Source organism: Berghia stephanieae, chromosome 9 (assembly GCF_034508935.2).
Source record: "Berghia stephanieae isolate SIO BIC M18660-M18661 chromosome 9, UCSD_Bste_1.3, whole genome shotgun sequence".
Taxonomy (NCBI): Eukaryota; Metazoa; Mollusca; class Gastropoda; order Nudibranchia; family Aeolidiidae; genus Berghia; species Berghia stephanieae.
Genome location: NC_088368.1, coordinates 15,764,113 through 15,787,358, shown reverse-complemented (window position 1 = coordinate 15,787,358; position 23,246 = coordinate 15,764,113). Strand labels below are relative to the sequence as shown.

General features: G+C 37.2%; 1 protein-coding gene across 30 annotated transcripts in view; it reads right to left on the bottom strand.

Moving 5' to 3' along the window:
• LOC144979764 (transforming growth factor beta receptor type 3-like) overlaps window positions 1-23,044 on the bottom strand; it is a 93,576-nt gene extending 70,532 nt beyond the window's left edge. For 2 of the 30 annotated variants that reach the window (XM_078926806.1, XM_078926825.1), the window contains exons 1-2: window positions 22,851-23,013; window positions 20,775-21,161 (exon numbers count right to left, since the gene is read on the bottom strand). In XM_078926806.1, coding sequence (XP_078782932.1) covers window positions 20,775-20,874 — 100 coding nt within the window. In that variant the 5' untranslated portion in view covers window positions 20,875-21,161; window positions 22,851-23,013. Of the gene's footprint in view, window positions 1-20,774; window positions 21,162-22,369 lie in introns of all 30 variants that reach the window. The other 28 variants (XM_078926810.1, XM_078926831.1, XM_078926812.1 and 25 more) reach the window with 25 other exon arrangements.
• Between the last annotated feature and the right edge of the window lie 202 nt (window positions 23,045-23,246).

The following is a 23,246-nucleotide window of genomic DNA, read 5'->3' as shown; positions in this document are numbered from 1 at the left end:
AATGAAGTATGAACTATGAACGGACTGTTACATCGCTAGAGGAGTTAGACTCGTATTATCGTGAATCAATTGGTGTTTTTAATGAATACCGCTCACTGCTTAAGAGGCGTCCTGTTATTCAGCATTAAAGGAAATAAGTGTGTGACCGGTGACACATTTAAGAAAGAACAGTTGACGACAATGATGATGATGATGATGATGATGATGATGATGATGATGACAAAGACGACGACGATGATGATAGTGGATGGGAAGGAAGAGAAGTAGAAGGTTGAACAAAGGGGCGGGTATCACTGATACTATCAGTCTCAAGTGCGGTGGCTTTCCTTGACCCTTCTGTTCTGTTCACCCAGCAGTATCTGAGTCTCCTGGATTGTCATATAGATACTGTGCGCTTGACTAAGAAACTCACAACATTGCCATCCGGAAATATAACGGACCAACACACAAAACTATGTGTAACCTTGAACGTTTATATTCTACAGTTTAGTGAGAATCACTTTTCAGAACGGATGGCAAAAAAACAATAACAAAGACCCGAGTGACGTCAATGTCGTTCTATCTACAGACTAGCATTGGCAGCCTATCCAAAAGGAAGCAGGCGAATAGGGAACAATAGTGTGATGTCAAAATAGTGGTTCCAGTCTCCTCGGAAGTGTCAACCAGTCCTGATCTTCTGGTTTCTTATTTTTATAAGCCCAAGTAATAAATACTGGTCGTCAATAAAGAACATCTATTCTCGCTCCTTTATGTCCCGTAAACATAAGAATCTGACTATACATTCTGCTACTAAAAAAAAACAATGCCAACTTTGTTAATCTGTTATTATTGTTGCCAGCTTTAAACTTGAAAAGAGGAAGGTGTAACTCCACGACTACTGCTTTCCATTGTCAGTATCTTTTAACGCTACAGAAACCGGGATATGCTTCGTAGCAATGAAGGACTTTTTTTTCTTTCTTTCTATTGTATTCCAAACGTCGGCACACTTCTCGAGACTCAATGGGAGCGATCTATATTAAGATTTTCGTCCATCCGTGTCTTCGATCACATGATTTTCACATTATCCGTTGCTCTCCGACGATCTGATAATTATTAATAATGTTAACGCGATGCTTTTCAAAAAGTTGTAAATACACCAATAGATAAAACGATGTTGACGTCACTCGTGTCTTTGTTATTGTTTTTTGCCATCCGCGTTTACAACTAATTCTCACTAAACTGTATTAACCAGACTAAAATCGTTCAAGGTTACACATCGTTTTGTGTGTTGGTCCGTTATACCTCAGGATGGCAATGTTGTGAGGTTCTTAGCCAAGCGCACACTATCAAAATCAATCAGACTATAAACGTTCAAAGGTTACACATAGTTTTGTGAATTGGTCCGTTATTTTTCAGGATGGCAATGTTGTGAGATTCTTAGCCAAGCGCACAGCATCTATAGATGGAACGAAATTGACATCACTCAGCTCTTTGTTATGGTTTTTATACAGCCTGTTGGCTGTTAGTTCTCACTAAATTCTGCAGACTATAAACGTTAAATGTTACACATCATTGTGTGTGTTGGTACGCTTTATGTGGCTGGCGGATGTTGTGGGTATTGTACCTAAACACAGAGGTGGAAAGACCAGTTTTTTAAAAACAGAACTAACTACACACTACACGCATATCAACCAACCACTGACACATACCCACCCCTACTCGCTCTGTAACATGCAAAAAATAAATAAAATGGGTAATTTGGCCACGAGTCAAAATCCTTGACCTCTCACGACTCAATCCCTCCGCGATGATAATAATATTTAAGTGCAATAAAAGCAGCAGGCAAAAACATAATAATACACGTACGCGTATAATACTGTACGGTGGCAAGCCTAACGATATAATAATATAATACCAACCTATTGTACTGTAGGGGTGAATGAACCCTGCAAGTCGTGTGTTGTTTTTTTTTTTTTTTGTTTTTTTTTTTTTGTTAAGCGGGGAAGTGGGAAAGAAATTGAATTGTTTAAATTAATATATATATATATATATATATATATATATATATATATATATATATATATATATATATATAGAGAGAGAGAGAGAGAGAGAGAGAGAGAGAGAGAGAGAGAGAGAGAGAGAGAGCGGAGGAGGTGGTATTATGACAGTGAGCAACAGACGCCTCCACCCCCCAAGATAAAAAGTAAGAATGGAAGAGGCAGATAAAGTGAGCAAGTTTTGAAAGCACATCACATTAGAGAGTAGGTGGGGGGGGGGGGGGGGGGGGGGGGGGGTGGGAGGAAATGGGAGAGGGAGAGAGAGAGAGAGAGAGAGAGAGAGAGAGAGAGAGAGAGAGAGAGAGAGGGGGGGGGGGGGGGGGGGAAGAGACTGAGAGATTAACAGAGATAGAGCAAGAAGGAAAGGATAGATCGGCCCGACCGTCGTGAGCAAATCGTTTAAAACAGCATAAAATTCTCATAGATTTGAAGTGTTTGCGATCTGGGGTGTCAGATCCTTTCACTATCACCTGAAGTCAGTCAGCATCTCACCTAAGTGGTTGACTTGGAACGCGTTGAATTTTATTGGATTCAAATAAAACGTTTCCTCTTTTAGCAAAACGTCAAATTCAAAACAGCTTGAATTTGTTATGATGGGGCGGTAGTTCTATATTGATATAGGACAAGAGTTAGACGAAGGTTTTACTAAAGTTTGCACACAGGTCTGATAACCCACGTAATAACACGCCCTGTCTTCTATAAGTTCCTTTAAAATACGGGTCAGATGATAGCGATGTCTGAGTGATTATTATTATTATTATTATTATTATTATTATTATTATTATTATTATTATTATTATTATTATTATTATTATTATTATTATTATTATTATTATTATTACTATCATTATTTTTATTATTATTATTATTATTATTATTATTATTATTATTATTATTATTATTATATATTATTATTATTACTATCATTATTATTATTATTATTATTATTATTATTATTATTATTATTATTATTATTATTATTATTATATATTATTATTAATATATATCATTATTATTATTATTATTATTATTATTATTATTATTATTATTATTATTATCATTCCATATAGAGCCGGTGTCCACAAATAATGCTCAGGGGCGCTTTACAATAGGTTTTTGATTCTCACAAGTGCATTCATTCGTCTACGGAATCATCACAAGTTACACACATATCTTATTCAAATTTCACATAGAATCACGATAAGCAGAATCTAAAAGATTGGTTTTTAGATGCCGTTTGAAACTGGTAGACTTTCACATTGTCGGTTTTTTTTTGGTGGTAAAGAATTCCATAAGATTAGAGCCGAAAATGCAAAACCACGCTAAGCAAACTATGTTCTTGGGTTGTTTTTGTTTTTGTTTTATTTAGAACTAGCACTCGAGGTATTTCAGGTACGGTGAAGGCAATCGTAAGCAATAAATGCGATTTTGTCTATTATTCTTTTCTCTATTGGAAGCCAGTGTAGTGGCTGAAGGACTGGCGTTGTATGGTCCCAGGGCTTTGACCTTGTAACTATGCGAGCAGATTTGTATTGCATGTGATTGAAGACGTAGTACGCAAACAAATAATTCATTGTATTTTATACCATTCAATGATATCATTTTGTATTCTGAAATTTGAGCCAAAATTTCGTATTCCTACGAATTTCTCGTATCAGTAGGCAGGTCTGATATACATGTTTGTGTGAAGTTTGTTGTGTGCTTTTACTACTTTTTACTACTAGTGTGACTGTACGTTTAAAACCGAAGTGTGTACATGTTCTTTCAGTGAGGTATGGGCGCACAATATCTACCGCCGGATCAACGATCTATGCCTTGGAATTAAGGATCTGTATGGGAAAGATAGGGTAGAGGGGTGGAGGTGGTAGAGATAGAATGGAGAATGTATTTGTTTACAAAAACAAATACATCTAAGTGGGTTAGTTAAACATGTCAATTCTATTCTTCTTTCTTTATATTAAAAATGAAATAAAATTCCGATTACATGCCAGTTTCTGACATCTGGGTTTTTTCAAAGACGACTGCTACTCTTTGAAGATTACGACTGTGCCAGAGGTTGATGCTACAGGGCCTCCCCTCTGTCCAGCCAGCAGTGATTAGGTAACTGAATCCGCTTAAGCCGGTGGAAAGTACTTTGAGACAGACTAACGTCCTAACAAAAGAGTGGCAAGCAATTGATTACTTCCAGTTGATTTTAACGTAAAGGTATATATATATATAATATATATTATATATTTTATATATATATATATATATATATATATATATATATATATAATTATATATAAAGAGAGAGTGGGAGAGTGAGTGAGTGAGAGAGAATAGAGAGAGAGAGAGAGAGAGAGAGAGAGAGAGAGAGAGAGAGAGAGAGAGGGGAGTGGGGAGGGGGTAAGGCGATGAAAGGCAGTGAAATAAATTGACAAAACCTCAAATAATATCGAGAAAATATTACTAGCTCCGACAGCCAAGAGAAATTACCATTAAGATAAGGGTTTCTTTTCCTTTTTTCTGTTATATATATATATATATATATTATATATATATATATATATATATATTATTATATATATATATATATATATATATACTTTCAATACTTGTCAATTATTTCAAAGTCCATGATCACTCACTGGAAGTAATGTCCCCTCAGAAATGCCACGAACAACCCACCTTCCCTTGAAACACCATTCAATACTACCTATCTATATATTATTATATCAAAGGTAAGCATAGAAAAGGAGGAGAAGGAGGAGGAAGAGGAGGTTCTCCGATCTCAACTCACTCGAGACAAACATTCTAAGGCTCAATGAAGTTTCACAAAGACACCCCACAGTGGTTAAATACTAAACAGTGAGGTGGGCCATTCACTCACTGAAAGTGTCAGGGGGGGGGGGGGGGGGGGGGGGGGGGGGAAACCAGCATGCAAGCCAAGCCCTCCATGCAAGAAATGTTTGGGAAATAAATATTCTATCCCAAACATTGAAGTTACGACTAAACCAAATACACAGACAAGACATTTTTAAAATCACTGGCCATGTTTATTTTACTCCATGCGTTGATATATCAATGCCGCTGCTGCTGCTGCTACTGCTACTACTACTACAACTACAACTACTACTACTACTACTACTACTACTACTACTACTACTACTACTACTACTACTACTACTACTCTACATTGACAGCAATAATCAAACACCATTAACAGGACCAAAGCGTACATTTTCACTAATCCATCTGAAGTTGTTAATAACACAACGGTGACAACATTTTTAAAAATAACAATAAAATAAAACAAACAACAACAAAAAAAACAACCAATAATCACCTTCGCGACAGATCAAAAGTCTTTTCAACATTGTCATTAGAGCAAAGCAACAATTTAAAAGAAATATGAAACAATGAGCCTCACCTACAACCTTCACACAAACTAGCATACATACAAACACACATATACACACAACACCACCACACCAATACGGATTCCCATAAATTAACTACATCCAGCACACTTTGATGGGCATTTCTGGGCGGGGAAACAAAACGTTAATTTGACCCTTTAGTCATGGCAAATCACTTTACCCCGTGACACCAGGACTGAAACTGAATGTTTCAAATCAAAATTTGTGCCATTATTATTTTTTATCTCACTATGTAACTTAAGTCCTAACCGTATCCAACATGAGTGCAGTTGGTGACACTATAGTTTGCATCTGTGCTTCGATAAAGCCAGAGCCGTTGTTTTTCTTTTGGAGATTAACGCTAAAACCCGATGTCTAGTTGAAGTTAAAAGCGCATTCGAATCCAATGAATAATGGGTCAAAATCTCCGTCCTCTTCATCACACCACCACCATCACCATCATCATCATCACAGATCTTCTTCATCATCATCGATCTTCACCATCATCATGTATTATTATCATCACAACCACTTTATTCGTCTATCCAAAGCCTAATTGAGTACACATAATTCTGACACGTAATAATAATAATACGAATATTAATGAGATGAGTGATGGACAATTGTGAGTCACCTGCCCTCCAGCACTGCGGAATAGGGACTGGTAATAATATTCCATTAGAGCATCATTTCAAATCATAGGTTACTGGGGACAAAACAAAAGTCGGTCTTGTCTGTCTATTTGTTTGGTTGTTTTCAGTGATTTAAGCGGTACTCGCGACGCTTCAAAGTCATGCCTACTAACGCGTGGGTGAAAAGAGGACAAGATAACGAAACTGGCACTGGTGACACTTGATGCACTTGATTCTGAAAATTCCAATATAATCCCCACTTATACAATGTAAGCCAGATTGGCTTTATTGGGGAAAGTGTTGGGTTTTGTTTGTTTAGTTTTGTTTTTTGTTTTTTTCATTTTTTTTTTTTTTGGGGGGGGGGGGGTGTCAAAGGGGGGTAGACTTTGTATGTTTCTTTATAATCATAACACACACACACACACATATATATATATAAACCCTCGGTTGTCTTAACGCTACATTTCAACATAAGAACATAAAACAAATCACCAATAACATTACTGTCGTGTTCTGAATAAAAAAACAACAACATATTTTTTAAATTTTGGCCATAAAACTCATCCTTCAAATATTGATCGATGTAAAAGATCCTCCCTCATCTTGTCCAAAAAAAAATATGGAATCTGGAACTTTCTTGAAGACCCAGTTGAAGCCCTAGGTTTAAGGAGTTGTTGACAAAACGAGGGTCATTTTAATCGATCGATATTTGAAATACTTTGGTTTTCTGTCCATTAAAAAAATAAATCTGTTTTAATAGAAAACTGCTGATTAAACGACGACAACAACAACGATTTTGAAAGACGACACCAATCTATATTTTGTAATAGAATTGGATTTCTGGATTAATAATGAAAGTGACTGATATGAATAATAGATGATGACTATGAGGTTGCACAATGATGACTATTATTATCATTTTATCCACTGGTGAGGTTACGTCAGTATGTAAACGTAGGTATAGTGATAATCATAATGACCTATCCTGTGTTTATGGCTATATTAAGCGCAGTTGTTGCCGACTTAGCTAGCTACTGGTATTTATCTTGATATTGAAGAGCCAAGGCGGTGGTCGTGTGGTATGGCATTCGGACAAGAGGTCCAGGGTTTGAGTCCCCCTCTGAGCGGCGCATAGTTGAGTCCTTGAAAAGGTTCTTTACTCACATTCTCTCACCTTCCTCATGTGTAAAACGAGAGCCTGGCCGTTAACAGCGTTGCCTCTGTCAGAAAAAAAATGCAATATCAAAAAAAAAAAAAATATCGCCTAATATGCGTCCATCCTACATGTTAAGTAATGCTGTTTGCTAGGGACCATTTGTAAAGCGCTTTAAGCATGTTTAATGGATATTGCCATATATAAAAATTCAAGTAAAATTTGGGTTCACGTATAGAGAGTATCTGTACAAAAATAAAATTGCATTATTGAGACGCATCTACAACATCAGAAAGCCAAACAAGATCAGCAATGACAGGACAGGAACCAGTGACAGAGCAAATCCTGCGGGGAAGTGGGGTTGGACACACTGAGAAAGCCAGAAGCTAGTACCACACTCCAATCCTTGACCTGGAACCCGTGGGCCACGCAGTAGCTGGAGGCAGCAGCCTCTTATGGTTCACACTATTATGTTATGACGATCGACCCAATCAGCAAAGTCCGGTCCGCATTCGTGCACCGTCGCAAACCCGCCTGGTAGCATCGTCACAACACACCTTTCGACTAGATGCTCTGCCGTCTCGGGTTCTTGCCCACAGCGTGGACATATTGGACAGGAAGTTAGACCCCACCGATGTAACGCACTTGCCGTTAGGCAGCTTCTCGACCGAAGCCGATTCGCAGCTACCCAGTGTCTCCTCTTACTGGTATCAAAGCCTGGCAACTTCTCACCAAGCTTAGAGGAGTGTAGGTCCCCGCCCCCACGAGGGATTGAATTCGTCCAAACCGACTTCCATCTCGTATGTGCAGCTCTGTCCGTAGTCAGGGATTCTGCGTACAAGGGTTGCCGGGACTTATTTCGGCTCGAAACGGGGGCACCGTCCATTATGCGCATGAGAGGGGTATCCCCATTCCCTCTCTCTTTGATCTTACTCAGCCAGTTTCCCGTAATCGTTTCCCTCCGGACATCGGGGGGCTGGATCGCTGCCATTATCGGGCCCCATTCTCTAGGGGTTGTTGCTAGCGTTCCCGACACTACGTGCATCGACTTGCGAAGTTTTACATCCACCTTCTCAACGTTTCTGCTTCTACCCCACACTGGAGCGCAATACTCCGCGGTGGAATAGCATAGTGCCAGGGCGGACGTTCTCGGGAGCGCTTGGCTAGCGCCCAAAGCTGGAGGCGAAACTCAGAGGCAGAGCAGAGATAGAAGAGGTGTGGATAAGCTGACAGGGAGCAACAAAAGAAGCCCAGAACAGAGTGTGCTGAAGAGGAGTCATTGATGGCATTTACTCTACCAAAGAGCCAAGGGCCTCAGTAAGTAAGTGAGTATTGAGACAGGAGATACAGATTTTGTTGACAAATCATACAAGAATCACAAATTCAATCAATGTTCTCAATGAAAAATGAGGTACGAGTCGCATCTGTGACCCATGGCCTCAAAACGGGTAGCTATTATTATGTCGGGATGAAGCAGATGCCAAAATGAAACGTTAAAAGTTAAATTGACCAGAAAAGAGACATTCTAATTTTTGTCATTTGAAAAAACAGTAATGGCATTTGGTTCATCCCGACAAACTACTGCCTTTGTCTTGTTTCTTTTAGTCTATCATGTTGAGATGGATCAAAATCTTTCCAGGTCTATCTAAAATGACAAAACACTTAACTTTTTCTCAAAAACATATTTATCAAAAATACTCCATACCGGTCAAAAAAGCATTAAACCCGAGTCTCCAAGAAGTCTTAGGTTTGATTGTTGTTGACAAACTGGGGACCATCTTAATCAATGGATAACAGCAGTAAAAAAAATCCCTGACCATAATAATAGCTTGTTTTGTCAGTGAGCTATATATAGATGTCTTCATTTCTATATTGTTTCGGACTATTAAAAGTTTTCTGACCAATCACCATTATTACTATCATCATCATCATCGTTATTATTTATATTGCTGTTGTTATGGTGGTGTTGTGCTATTGTCGGAGTACGGCGCTTTACGTTGTGCGAGGCAAAGAAGAAACGGATCGGACGTCATAATGGGTCATCATGCTAAACGACATCGGACAGTTTTGGCATGATGCGGATTGTCGTGACGTCACCGTGAGTCACATCTAAAACATAGTGGAAAAAAACACTCACGCACGCACAAATGCATGGACACCCACACAGACACGTGTATCTATAACATAAAAAAAAAACATAACTCATTCACAATTACCGATATTGAACTACGTTACTGTTACTGTGTACAAGTACAACGTAATAAAAGCAGTGTGTGAACCAAGTATAGGGTTGAATCATATCCTACTCACAATTCTCTCATTATACAAATGCACCTGAAAAAAAAAACCCGGCCAGGCGGAGTTGTCGTACCAGTAAGGTCGTGGGTTCGAGCCCTCATCGCCGCGAAAGTTTTTTTTTTTTTAAATTTTCTATCACCGTCTTGTCAAAAACTCTTATTCCCATGTTTGAGACATTTTGGCAAGGATATCCCGGGCGTGAGAGTTTTTGACAAGATGAGGTCACTAATTCTTATCGATCGACATTTGAATGATGAATTTTCTGGTCAAAATCTTAAAAATGTGTTGTTTTTAAATAGAGTACAGCAGTATACTCATGTTGTCGGAGAAAAATAAATTGCACTTGCGCCTTCCACTTTCACGCCTAAAGTCTCGTCCAACTTCGTTAACTGTAGCAGTTGGCTTGGGACCCCTTGTAAAGCGATTTGGGTATATTTGGTGGATATTGCGCTACATTAAAAGCTCATATATTTCAGGAACAGCAAAGAGATTTTATTAATATTGCATTATATACACTAAGCGATCTCATGGCGCTTTACAAGGTAACACTCAACTTATCGATTGATGCTATGCTTTTACTTTTAAAAACATATAACGATGGCAGTCGGAAATTTCGTGCAAACACATTAAACTGTGTAACCGTTTTAATAGAACAACAAGAAGCTGCTTGCTTGGTGTCAATTTCGTTCTATCTATAAAACTCATTATTCCGACGACAAGCCTAGGGTTTAACATAACAAGAACTTGGGTAATCTTAATCCATTGGCGTATCAATTTTTTTTTTTTAAAGCCAAAATCATCACCGTCATCATCACTACCATCATTTAATAAATCCAAAATCACTCTTGACAAACGAATACAAGGATAAGAACAAAATCAAATCCCTTTATTCATAGTCAATAGGTTATTTACTAGGGTCTTTCCCCAGCAAAGACCGAAATAACCGAGCGTCAGCCGTAGAGCAGCGCCACAATTTGAGCAAAAGGGACCTTCTGAACGGGGGGAAAAGACGAGATGCGACACTGGGGCTCAAACCTGCCCAAACCCTCCGGTGCGAGTGAGACGCTTCAACAAATAGGCCTTCTCACCCCCATTCACAAGTGCAAATGATTCACCTTGGACGTGTTGCCAAATGGCACATGAGCTCTGTTTACCAATGTGCCTATATTATATGCCAGTTGGAAATGTTGTGTTATTTATCGTCACATGATTATCTGCATCACTGGACCCGTGACTGCATTCAATCGCACTTACAAAACAAATAAGTATTGATGCTGAGCGTTTACCCAAAAACTCACAACATTTTGCCAACCGGAAATAACGTTCCAACACACAAAACTTTTTATCTCTGTGTAAAACGTTGTACGACTCTTTATAGACCATGTTGAACACCATTGACCAAATGCTGTAGACCACTGGATCCAAGTCAGGACTCATTGTAGGTCATATATCTTTATACATTAAATAAATCAAATCTAATGTTATTCTGCTTTGTAGGTATCAACGTCAGTAACTAGTCACACCACACTGCTAATAACAAGGCGCAATTTTGAAAACGTTCGACACCAATCGTATTTTTTATAAGCTAGTGCGACTATGTGGTCTAGTGGAATGACACTCACTTTCGGATCGGAAAGTCATTGGTTTGAGTCTTGCTCGGGCATAGTTGAGTCCTTGGAAAAGGCTTTTAACTTACACCGTACTCAGGTATAAAATAAGTACCTGGCCGTTAACAGCGTTGTCTATGTCCGAAAAAAAAAATGCAATATCGCCTAACAGGAGTCATGTCACGTCCTACATGTTTAGTGTTGCTGTTGGTCAGGGACCCCTTGTAAAGCGCTTTGAGCAAGCTCAAGCTCAAGTAGAGGTAGTAGTTGTAGTAGTAGTAGTAGTAGTAGTAGTAGTAGTAGTAGTAGTAGTAGTAGTAGTAGTAATAGTAGTAGTAGTAGTAGTAGTAGTAGTAGTAGTAGTAGTAGTAGTAGTAGTAGTAGTAGTAGTAGTAGTAGTAGTAGTAGTAGTAGTAGCAGCAGTATTGTTGTTCTTGTTGTTATTTATATACTACAGTTTGCCAGGTCCAAACACGTTCCTACTGTATATACTTCATCCCTATGAAGATTGTGGCTGACCACGACGATGTTGATCACAATAATTATGACCAAGAAGAAGGTAACGATGATTACAACCCATTCGTCATGGATTTCTTACATTAAAAGCTCATGCTGTACACCACGGGCAACTCGAAAACAGACCGAAAGAAGCCAGTATTTCACATAGACTGACAGTACAGTTCTCTGAAATTACTTCATGACAAACGATGAATATCCTAAAGAAAGTTTAAAATAAAATGTATTCACTAATGTTCAAGGAAGCAAATGGCCTCATTGCAGCGGCATCTATGAGATGTCCTTAACACATTGGTTGCACTATTGGTGAAATGTGTTGATGCAAAACATTCACAACATCCGCCAGCCGAATATAACGTACCAATACACAAAACCGTGTGTAACCTTGAACGTTTATCGCCTGATTTATATAATTAGTGAGAACATTAAAATGGCTGTTTATAAACAATAACAAAGAGCTGAGTGACGTCAATTTCATTCCCTGTATTGAATACAGCTAGCACACAGATCACTTCCTTTTGGTGATCGTCGCCGTGAACTTATACTTAATATTTTCGGGCGGTGTTAAGCTTCAAGTTTACATATTCTGTAACCAAACCTACGGCAAAACTTTACAGGACTAGAACATCCGAAAAAGGCCATTATAATGTATTTCTCCAACAGACACATTGCTTAAAACCCGCCAAAGCTGTAAGTATAATATTGACTATAAAAGTTTCGTGGTAAGTCATCATCGCAATCATAAGATTACGAATGGACGTTGCCGCTCTGGTGCGTGTGCTATCGTCTTTCACTTTCACACGGGACTGACTAATATCTGCGTCTGAATTGTCACATCTCAAAGGCAATATTTGCGATGATGATGATAATGGTGGTGCAGGTGGTGTAAAACTAAAACTTTACAGGACTAGAACACCCGAAAGAGGCTATAATAATGTATTTGTCCACACATCAGTTATAACCCGCCAGGCACTCATTCATTTTACACATTAGCACGGTGAGTATATGTGAGTAAAAGAGCTTTTTTTTCCCCGAGGCGGATTCAATCAACTTTGCCAACGACTTTAGGAGGGTGGGGGGCTCGAACCAGGTCAGAAGTCGAGTGCTATAACTATAAGGGATTACATTCCTAAGCAATCAGAAATTCTCATATTAGTTTAGGCGTTGTCGCAAAAGTTGTAATTATATTGACTATAAAAGTTTCGTTGTGGCCATCGCAATCATAAGATTACGAAAGAATGTTGCCGCTCTGATGTGTGTGCTATCGTCTTTCACTTTCACACGGGACGAGACTAATGTCAGAAATACATTATAATTCGCGATGATGATGATGACGATGATAATGGTGATGCAGGTGGTGTAAAACAAAAAGAAAAAAAAAAAAAACTTGAGCTTTTATATATAGCGCAATATCCACCAACGTGCTCAAAGCGCAACAACGGTAACAATGATGACGTATGATGGTGACGATGATGATAAAATATGAACATATAATAATGCATTGCCATGGATAAATATACCCTATGCGCTTCAGTTCACAACGCTTCAATAACTCCAACCCGTGGGCTCTATGGGACAAAATTTCCATTCCATACAGTACAAGTCAACTGTATGGAGTCTCGTCGTTTCGTACTAACACATTCTCATTATTCCTGCCACTGCCTCCAACAAGGGTTCCTTCATATTATCTAAATCGAGTGGACAGGCCATTATCATCTAGTAGAGATGTTAATGGGACAGGCCCGTGACCAAAATTTCTGTAGCTGATTCGGTCACTGACTATGCCCAGTTTGCTTTTATTACGAGACACAAGATCCACATTGTGTTGCAGGTGATGAAAATGATGATAAATAATAATAATAATAATAATAATAATAATAATAATAATAATAATAATAATAATAATAATAATAATAATAATAATAATAATAATAATAATAATAATATCAATAACAATAATAATAATATATAATAATAATAATAATAATAATAAAAAAGAAGAAGAAGAAGAAGAAGAAGAAGAAGAAGAAGAAGAAGAAGAAGAAGAAGAAGAAGAAGAAGAAGAAGAAGAAGAAGAAGAAGAAGAAGAATATAATGACGATGATAATGATAATGATGAAGATCCCTACAAAAACCATGAATATTGGTCTTCAAAGTGACGACAATAAATATGATGACAAAAATTGACTGACAACGACGAACGACTGATAACAATGGCAATAACAGGAGAAGGCGAGTGCGACACATGAGACGCTGACAGTAAAAATCAACAGTACGTAAGTGGAGATCTGATTTCTTGGCGATAAAGAACTCAAACAAAAAGAAGCTGGCGGTGGTAAATTTGTTTTGACATTAAACCAGTATGTCTTCTACCACGAGGCGACAGAAATATGCTATTCCCTGAAGGCCATGCACTCCTACAACTATAAATGTCAATATAATCCTGAATGGTATTATTGTTAATATTATTATTATTATTATTATCATAATCACCATCATCATTATAGTTATTAATATCTTCATCATCATTATTTTAATTATTATTTTTATCATCATCATCATTATTATTTTAAATATTTATATTACCGTCATCATCACCATAATTATTTTTACTCTAGTAGTAGTAGTAGTAGTAGTAGTAGTAGTAGTAGTAGTAGTAGTAGTAGTAGTAGTAGTAGTAGTAGTAGTAGTAGTAGTAGTAGTAGTAGTAGTAGTAGTAGTAGTAGTAGTAGAAGTAGTAGCAATAGTAGTAGACCTTTGAATACTCTGTGAAAATAAAGATATATATATAATTTCGCTCAATGGTTATAATATGGTCAGTCGATAGTCAATATTTTAAAAAAATTAATAAACCCGGCATTTCTAATGAACAAATCACTACTAACCAACAATCTCCTTTTACCCTCTCTCCGTTCATCTACTTCCCTGTACTTGAACCGTTTGATTCCTAAGTCGAATTTTCCACGACGTGCTTTCGCATATTCTGCTCCTAAAGTGTGGAATGCCCTTTCGGCGGACACCAGACACCGTAATTCTCTTTCCTAGCCTCATCGAAGACAAAGTATTTCCTTTCAGTTTTCTGTGAGTGATTTTATTGAATGATATATATAAGAACGCAGTGAATATATATATATATATATATATATATATATATATATATATATATAATATATATATATATATATAATGTGTGTGTGTGTGTGTGTGTGTGTGTGTGTGTGTGTGTGTAAGCGTTTCCTAGCACTTTTGGTGGAGAGGGGCACGATAGAAATTACGCATTATTATTATTATTATTACTACTACCCCAATTGCCATTTATAAAAACGAGATCCTACTCCTCCCCACTCAAGTTTTTTCTTTGTTGTCGTCTTTATTTTCCTTTATGCTAGATAGTTAAATATGATATAGATAGTATGCGCTTGGCTAAGAAGTTCACAACATTGCCATCCGGAAGTATAACGGACCAACACACAAAAATATGTGTAACCTTGAACGTTTATAGTCTGGTGAATACAGTTTCGTGAGAATTACTCATAAACGCGGATGGCAAAAACCAATAACAAAGACATGAGTGACGTCAACTTCATTCTATTTATATAAGGTATAATTTTCTCTTTCTTTTCAAAAAGAAATTGACGACCAACTTAAGTTCACCCCTACCATCTATTTTTCTCATAATCATTTAGCCTACCTACCACTACCATTGTTACGTCTGAAACTCAATTTGAACAAGGAAGCCGTAACATTACACATACAACCCCCCCCCCCCCCCCCCCCCCCCCCCCCTTACACATACACAAATGAAGAAAAAAAAACCCTACCAACCAAGATATCTTAGCTCCACCCTCTCGTAACACACACACACACACACACACACACACACACAATACAATACAATATTACACGAGAAGACGTAGGTTAACAAATTAGGGGAAGGTAACAACGTATCCACGGAAGTGTTTGTGGTTTACAACACGTTGCACATCCAAAGTGTCAAGGAGTGCACGACCTTTTTATTTTCCTGACTTGAAAGTTTAAAACAAGAAAGCACGGCCGAGATAGAAATATGTGTAGAAAAATATGAATGGATGGTACATTAGGGGGATAGGCTAAATGAAGATAACAGTATGAAATACATTTACTATTACTACTCTCAATCACGTCGACTAATTATTAAAAAAAAAAAAACAAACAAAAAACAAAAAAAACAAGAATAATTACGAATTGGAAATCCTGACATAGAAAAACAACAACAATAATAATAATAATAATAAAAATAACAATAATAATAATAATAATAATAATAATAATAATAATAATAATAATAATAACAAGAAGGCTAGCACTATTCAGTATCTGATACTGAATAGTGGTTTTGCACTATTCAGTATCTGATACTGAATAGTGGTTTTGCACTATTCAGTATCAGATACTGAATAGCGGTTTTGCACTATTCAGTATCTGACACTGAATAGTGGTTTTGCACTATAATACGGTGTTTTTTTTTCCGAAACCTGACAAAGTTATGGGAAGAGTGCAGCTGTGGGAGTGAATATGGGACTCAGAGAAGTGTACACCAGTGGGGAGTGAACCTGGGACTGGGTTTCGGCGGGTTTCCTAATAAAAAGCAATTACTTTTATAATAATAATAATAATAATAATAATAATAATAATAATAATAATAATAATAATAATAATAATAATAATAATAATAAAAACAATAGTATAATATCAACATTAAAGTATATTTCAAGCAAATAAAATTATTAAAACAAAAGTTTAAAAAATATAAAAAGACAGAAGGAATTTTTAAAAAATATTGGGAAAAAAAAAAATAAAAGTTACCCTTACCGGGATTTGAACTCTCGAACCTTAAGCTCAGGGTCAAACAGCTTATATGCACCATGCCATGGTGTCACTGAACTTCTAGAGACATTTAATCATGTCTATTCAGACATTAAAAAATGTATTTGACTGCCTCTCTTATTTTGATATTTTGAACTATGTTAATTGCACGATAGCAGAAATTTAAAAATTTCGATCAAAATATTTTTACAACTTTGAATCGGGCTGTCAGTTACTGCACGTGTTCAATCTGGAAGTAGGTCAGCAGTTCAACCGAGATTGTCGCACTTTTCACTCTCTCTATAAAAAAGAGTTCCTTATGGATACTGAATAGTGGCAAAGCACTATTCAGTATCTGATACTGAATAACCACTTCCTAACAAGAACAGCAACGAGAAATGAGAAATACTGCTATGTGTTCTAGTGATTGGACATTCATGTGTTCTTGTGATTGGACATTCGTCTTTGGATCGGAAGATCCAGGGTTCGAGTCTCGTTTTCAGCAGCGCATAGTCGAGTCCTTGGAAAAGGCTCTTTACTCACATTTTCTCATCATACTCAGGAGTAAAATGAGTACCTGGGAGTCAACAGCGTTGTCTCTGTCTGAAAAAAAAAAATTGTAATTTCACTCAACAGGTTTTATGTTTCGTCCTTCGTGTTAAGTGTTGCTGTTGATTAGGAACCCCTTATAATGAGCTTCGAGTATATGATTAGTTGATATTGTGCTCTAGAGATTCTCAAGGATTGGTGTGTGTGTGTGTGTGTGTGTGTGTATGTATGTGTTTTAAAAAGAAGAAGAAGTAGAAGAATAAGAATTAATTTTAAATAAAATAGAAAGAGAGTAAGAAAGATGAAAAGGTGAAAAGGAGGAGAAAAAAGATGACCGGAAAAAAAAAGAGCGAGTGTGATCCTATTTAATAATAGGCTTGGATAAGAGTAAGTGTGTACTCTCGTATTTCTATAGTACTGACCACTGTTATAAATTACAATGCTTCTTATTTTCAATATTTCTTTTCTCAATTCGAACTAAATGTGAGCTTTTAAACAGCGCAATATCCCCTAAACGTGCCTACAGCGCTTTACAAAGGTTCCCTGGCCAACAGCAACACTTAACGTGTTAACGAAACACGCCGCCTGTTCCACCAAAGTACGGTGAAAGAATGTGAGTAAAGAGTATTTTCCAAGGAATCAACTATGCACCGAACCCAGGACCTTCCGATCCAAAATCGAGTGTCCAAATGACCACATAAACTAGATAGAATTCAATACAACGAGTGCAATGTGTTCTGTCAACCCAAAGAAATCATGTTGTTTAACAATATTATAATCACAGTGATGCGTCTCATCCTGGCAGCACAAAAATAAGAAGACGAAAACAAAACACAACGTTTCCATTGTTTGGTGCAGCCTGAATTCCACCCACACTATCCAGTCACAATAGAAGCTAATCTTTTGCGACTTTACCATGAAATTAGTAAAAAAAAACCAAATGCTATTGGATTGAGGCATTAAAAAAATGACCAAGATCAATATATTCGTTTGTTATATTACATCATATATAATGTTAATATTGTATTAACCACCCTCCCCTTTCAAACACATTATTTTAACCCCCCCCCCCCCCAATCGCCATTTCCTTCCTCCATTTATCTTGCCACCCATCATATTCTTCATGCCCCCCCCCCCCCCCTTTCCCTATCCGCAACTCAGCTGGAGTGGGATTGATAACAAAATATGACAAGAGTAGGTTTCATCCAGTATGCACCCCCCCCCCCCCCCCCCTTCATCCTCTTGAACCTTTCCTTCTATTTTTTTTTTTCATAAAACCCTTCCCAAATCTCAACACCATCCTTCCCTACCTTACTTTCACTCATAGATACTACCCCCCCCCCCCCCCCCCCCCCCACTAACTACTTATTTTTCCCTCCTCTCTCCCCGTCCTCTGCATCTCCTTTTATTAGCAATCCGATTTTCCTACTTATCTGTATAGATATCACAAAATCAATGTTGTTCCTCAACCTGTTTGTCTTTTGTCTACCCCCGACTCCCCGTTTTCTCATCCTTACAGTCTCTACTTTATAACCCCCCCCCCCCCCCCCCCCCCCCCTCCCCCCCCACACACACACACACCGGCCTTCCATATCAATATCTTATCATAAAAACTTGTAAGCAGTTATACTTATAAATGACTGTAAATACTGTAATATGTAACACTGATCTCTCTCTCTCTCTCTCTCTCTCTCTCTCTCTCTCTCTCTCTCTCTCTCTCTCTCTCTCTCTCTCTCTCTCTCTCTCTAATATTATATTTCAACTTCACTTCATGCCTACCACTTCCCCTATTAGCATCAATCTCCCCTTTCCCATGCTGTTATCACCCATGCTCTCAATTATACTCTCATCTCCAGGTAATATTGTTTCAAATTAAACACAAAAATGCACCAAATGTCAACATTCATTGCAAAGCAAAAAGGTGCTTGACAATCTGGACCATTAATCGGCTCTAAGGTCTTGTGGTATGACCATGGCGTACTAAAAGAGTATTATAGTAGGGCTATGGGTATGACTCTCGAATTTAAAAATGTTGGTTCGAGTCCAATGTGACAGCACAAATTTGAATCTTTCTTGAAGTTCTTTACTCACATTCTCTCACTAAACTTAGGTGCAAAATGAGTAACATGCCAGTAACAGGTAAAAGTGTTAACTCTGTATAAAAAAATTGTAATAAAAGTGCATAATGGTGAGGCGTACATCTCATCCTAATTGAAATAATGATACTGTTGGCTTTGGACCCTTGTAAAACATTTTGAGCACACAGTGGAAATTGCAGTGTAAAAAAAAGCTCTAGTTATATTTCCAAACATCCTCAACAGGTAAGGTTCAATCTGACTATAATTTTCACCAATGGAACAATTCAAAGGATGCAACCTGAACCTCAGAGAGATGCATCAGCTATGTCATTGCTATCAAGGCGAGAGAAGAAAACGGTTAGCTCTGTAGTTAAACAGTTGTCCCTCACAGATGCAAAAAATAAATTTAAAAAAAATAAAATTCCCTTTATTCATCCCATAGGGGAAATTTGTCTCTCGGGTCTATTCCAAGGGAAGACTGGAATAACCCAGGCATTAGCTGCAGCACAGCGCCGCAAATTGAGTTAGGACAAGGTGGCTTGCTCAAGGACACACAGCGCAGCGGCGGGTGATCGAACCCGGTACCTTTCAGGTACGAAGCAAAGACCACAAGACTGAGCCACGCTGCCCCCTGAAATGAGGATCCCTTTGACATATATATCGGGCCCTCTGTGTGGAAAGCCCAACCACAGAGCATTTGTGAAAAAGGGTTCATTTCTACTGTTAGCTGCACACATATTACATTGGACTTCAGATGGAGTGAAAGACAAGATGGTTTTTGAGTGTATGTATTAATAAAAATTATGGCCAATGTAATTCAATCGTCACAATTCCAATCTCTTCAATGCTTAAACAGAGATGATAACTTTGAAAGCTTCATGTAATGGCCACATCTTGGTTCAAAATCTAATGCCTTGTGTGGTCTGAGAAGGGATAGGTTAAACTACACAATATTAAAATTCAGAGAAAAAGGGCTAACTTTATTTTTAAAATCAGCCAGTTGTACAATGCCTGTACATTATTTCCAATTGCCATGTCTTGATTATATCAGAGTAATGCAACAGTGTGTTTATTCCTAAAGGCAGACTGATCACGATGCAAAGTTAAACTGCTCCTTTCCCTCTCCCACCCCAATGCTCTCCAGAGAACAATTTTTAAAAAATGATTATTATAATTCAATCTGCAAAACCAGAAAAATCCAGTAAAACCCCTATCCATGAAAAATGGCAAACACAATATCCAATTGGATTCGGACGTAAATTAGTCTAAGCCAAAACAAAAACTTAAAATGCAACTTGTATTTTATGAGATGGATTCCATTCCAAGTGGCTCGGATGGGAAGAAATGAACAAAAGTAGAGAGACTTAACATGGAGCCAGAGTTTATCTCCGTTTCTTTTACTTTAAAACAAAGTATAGCAATTACTTGCCACCCTTTGGATGGGATGCTAGACTATAGCAAAGTACTTTACTTCAGATCTAACTCAGGATACCCAATAACTACCGGGAGGGTGGGAGTCAGAAAAAAATCTCTGACATCGCCGAAGATTGATCCCAGTTCCTATGTGTAATGAAGCGAGTGCTCTACCAGATTCAACTATCTGGACTCAAATAAATGAGCCGAACTATCTGTTATCATCTTTAATAAGTCACCTACCTGTATTTCCAAAGGTGATGATGCATGATAGGAGGAGGCCCGCCAGGCCAACCAGTATAGTGCTTAAGTTATAATCCAAACGAAAATAGCAACAAAGCATTGTTCCCTATGTCGGGGCTAGTCTGTTGATGAAAATGGTGGAATACTCCATATGGTATCGCATAATGATGATATCAAGTTTAACCAATGATCCGCCGCAGTTAGAGAAGAGTCTGTTTTAGGATAAATAATAACAGGATGATTAAGCAAACAATTTCTATTCACTGAACTTTAAGTGATCCTTTTAAGATTTCTGCAAAAACATTTTTGTAATAATAAACCTTGGAATAAATCACAAATATGGTTCCAAACGATTTTCTTTAGAAATATTAAGTGCATCAAGTTATTCTAAAGTTAGCGAAGTCACAGGTTTGGTAAGAAGAAAGTGATTAAAAGAGGAAGAAAAAAAAAGAGAGAGAAGGAAATGAAAGACTATGTCATTGGCCATATAGAGTTACAGAAGTAATTGTTATGGTCCAGATACAGATATCTATTTCAAACAGAAGTTTGGTATAAATCTGTGGTCCAATGATTAAAGCTTTTTTAGTCTTCTTTCGATTCATTCAAAAAAGAATCAAAACGACTAATGTATGATGACTTTTTTTTTTTAAAGAAGGCGTGTTAATAGTTAAGTTTAGCAATGAAAAATTAACTGACTCATGAATCCAGTTAATTCTGGTAAGTGTTCAAAGGTGTTAAAGATAAATTGTGCCATCCAACATTCTGTGTAAATTACTGTAATTACTATTACTGGAAATGATAAATATCACAGTAATAATAATAATAATAATGATAAAAGAATAAGAACCCTGAAAATACTTCCACACACAATAATGAAATCTCCAGGATCAATGGTGCAGACACATTTAAATATTATTAGTAAAAATAACAGTTTCTAAAATTATCCAACTTGAATGTAGTGTTCAGCACTCTATTATAAAAATAAATATTTAAGAAAGCATTGAATAAACGCAAGAAATCTCTTCAAAGAGTGGCGTTGTCATTGACGCTAAAGTGTAAATAATCTAATGAACTGAAAACTAGGTGACTAGAGAGAAGCACCATGAAATGGAAAACAACTTAATGAATTATGGGGAACGAAACACGATTGCAAATCAGAGAGAATGTTTCCAAGACTAGAAAGTAGAAAGTTCATATGAATTGAATACATCACAGATAAAGGCTTCTAACAAACCCAAACAAAATTAATAGTAATTAGAAGACTTAATCTAATTTCTCTTACTAAGAAGAGATATAACCTACGAATTTGGAATTAACGTGACATAACTAATGAAACGACAACACGGATATAAATGATAACAGATTAACAGTTAAGTTCAGGGTAGAAAATGATACAGTTTAGTTTAGGGTAGAAAAACGAAAACAATGTTCCATAATTTTATTATTTTTCTATGTTCACACCACAAATCTAAGTACTGTAGTACTGTGTAACCATTAGATAGCTATATATGAATATGAATACGAGGACACCTGAGGTATCTAATAAATAATAATATTAACAGGTTTCAATCTATTCTTGTCGATTGTAGCAGGACCTTAGGTTGAACGAGAAATGAATTGATTTTTATTCCATTGAAACCCATCGACAAAATATAATATTGTTCGGTCAAAGCAGAGCACGAACGAAGTAGGGTTTCACGAGTAGCAACATCGCGAGGTCACATAAAAATGGCGCAGTTAACTTGACCAGCAACGAACGAATAAAAACATTGCTCTACAAAAACAAGCTAAGAAATACATAAGAAGTACACAAGCTTTCAACATTGCAGTATACATATGGAATCATGAGTTTCCGTACGAACATAACATTCCGATGATCCGTGTTATTATGATAAAGCGTAACGGAAATCGGTGTTTTTGTGCATTCTCTAATCGGCTCACACCACCAGCAAAACATAAAAAATGGCAAGATCGACATTCACCAGGTTCACAGGGATTCTCCATCAGGACGACTATCTTGAGCTTATAATCTATCCGGATCTAGAGAGCGTAAACAATAAATAAAATTCACCATGCCCTGAGAATAATCCAGTTGAAAGAATTTCAGACTAAATCCACTTTAATCGTATAATTATTGGAGAGAAAAACATGTCAAAATATGCGGTAACTGTTTGTTGTTGGAACTGATGCAAACAATACAAAACATCTGCTAATCACACACCTCGTTCCTGCCCGAACTGAGGTCAATTAACCCTTATCCTTATAAGGGCAACTGACGTCACAAATCCTGCGTAAAGTGCCACCTGGTGTAGAAATAACTGGGTCAATCTTATATTTTTCCACTGGATGAAGCCTCGCTTGCCTTCACTTTTTACGGAGGAGGTAACGAAGAAGTGGCCTTGAAAATGTAAACAAGGGGAAGGGGCGGTGCGTTTTGTTGCATTTTAAATGTTTTTCTTAACAAAAACAGCA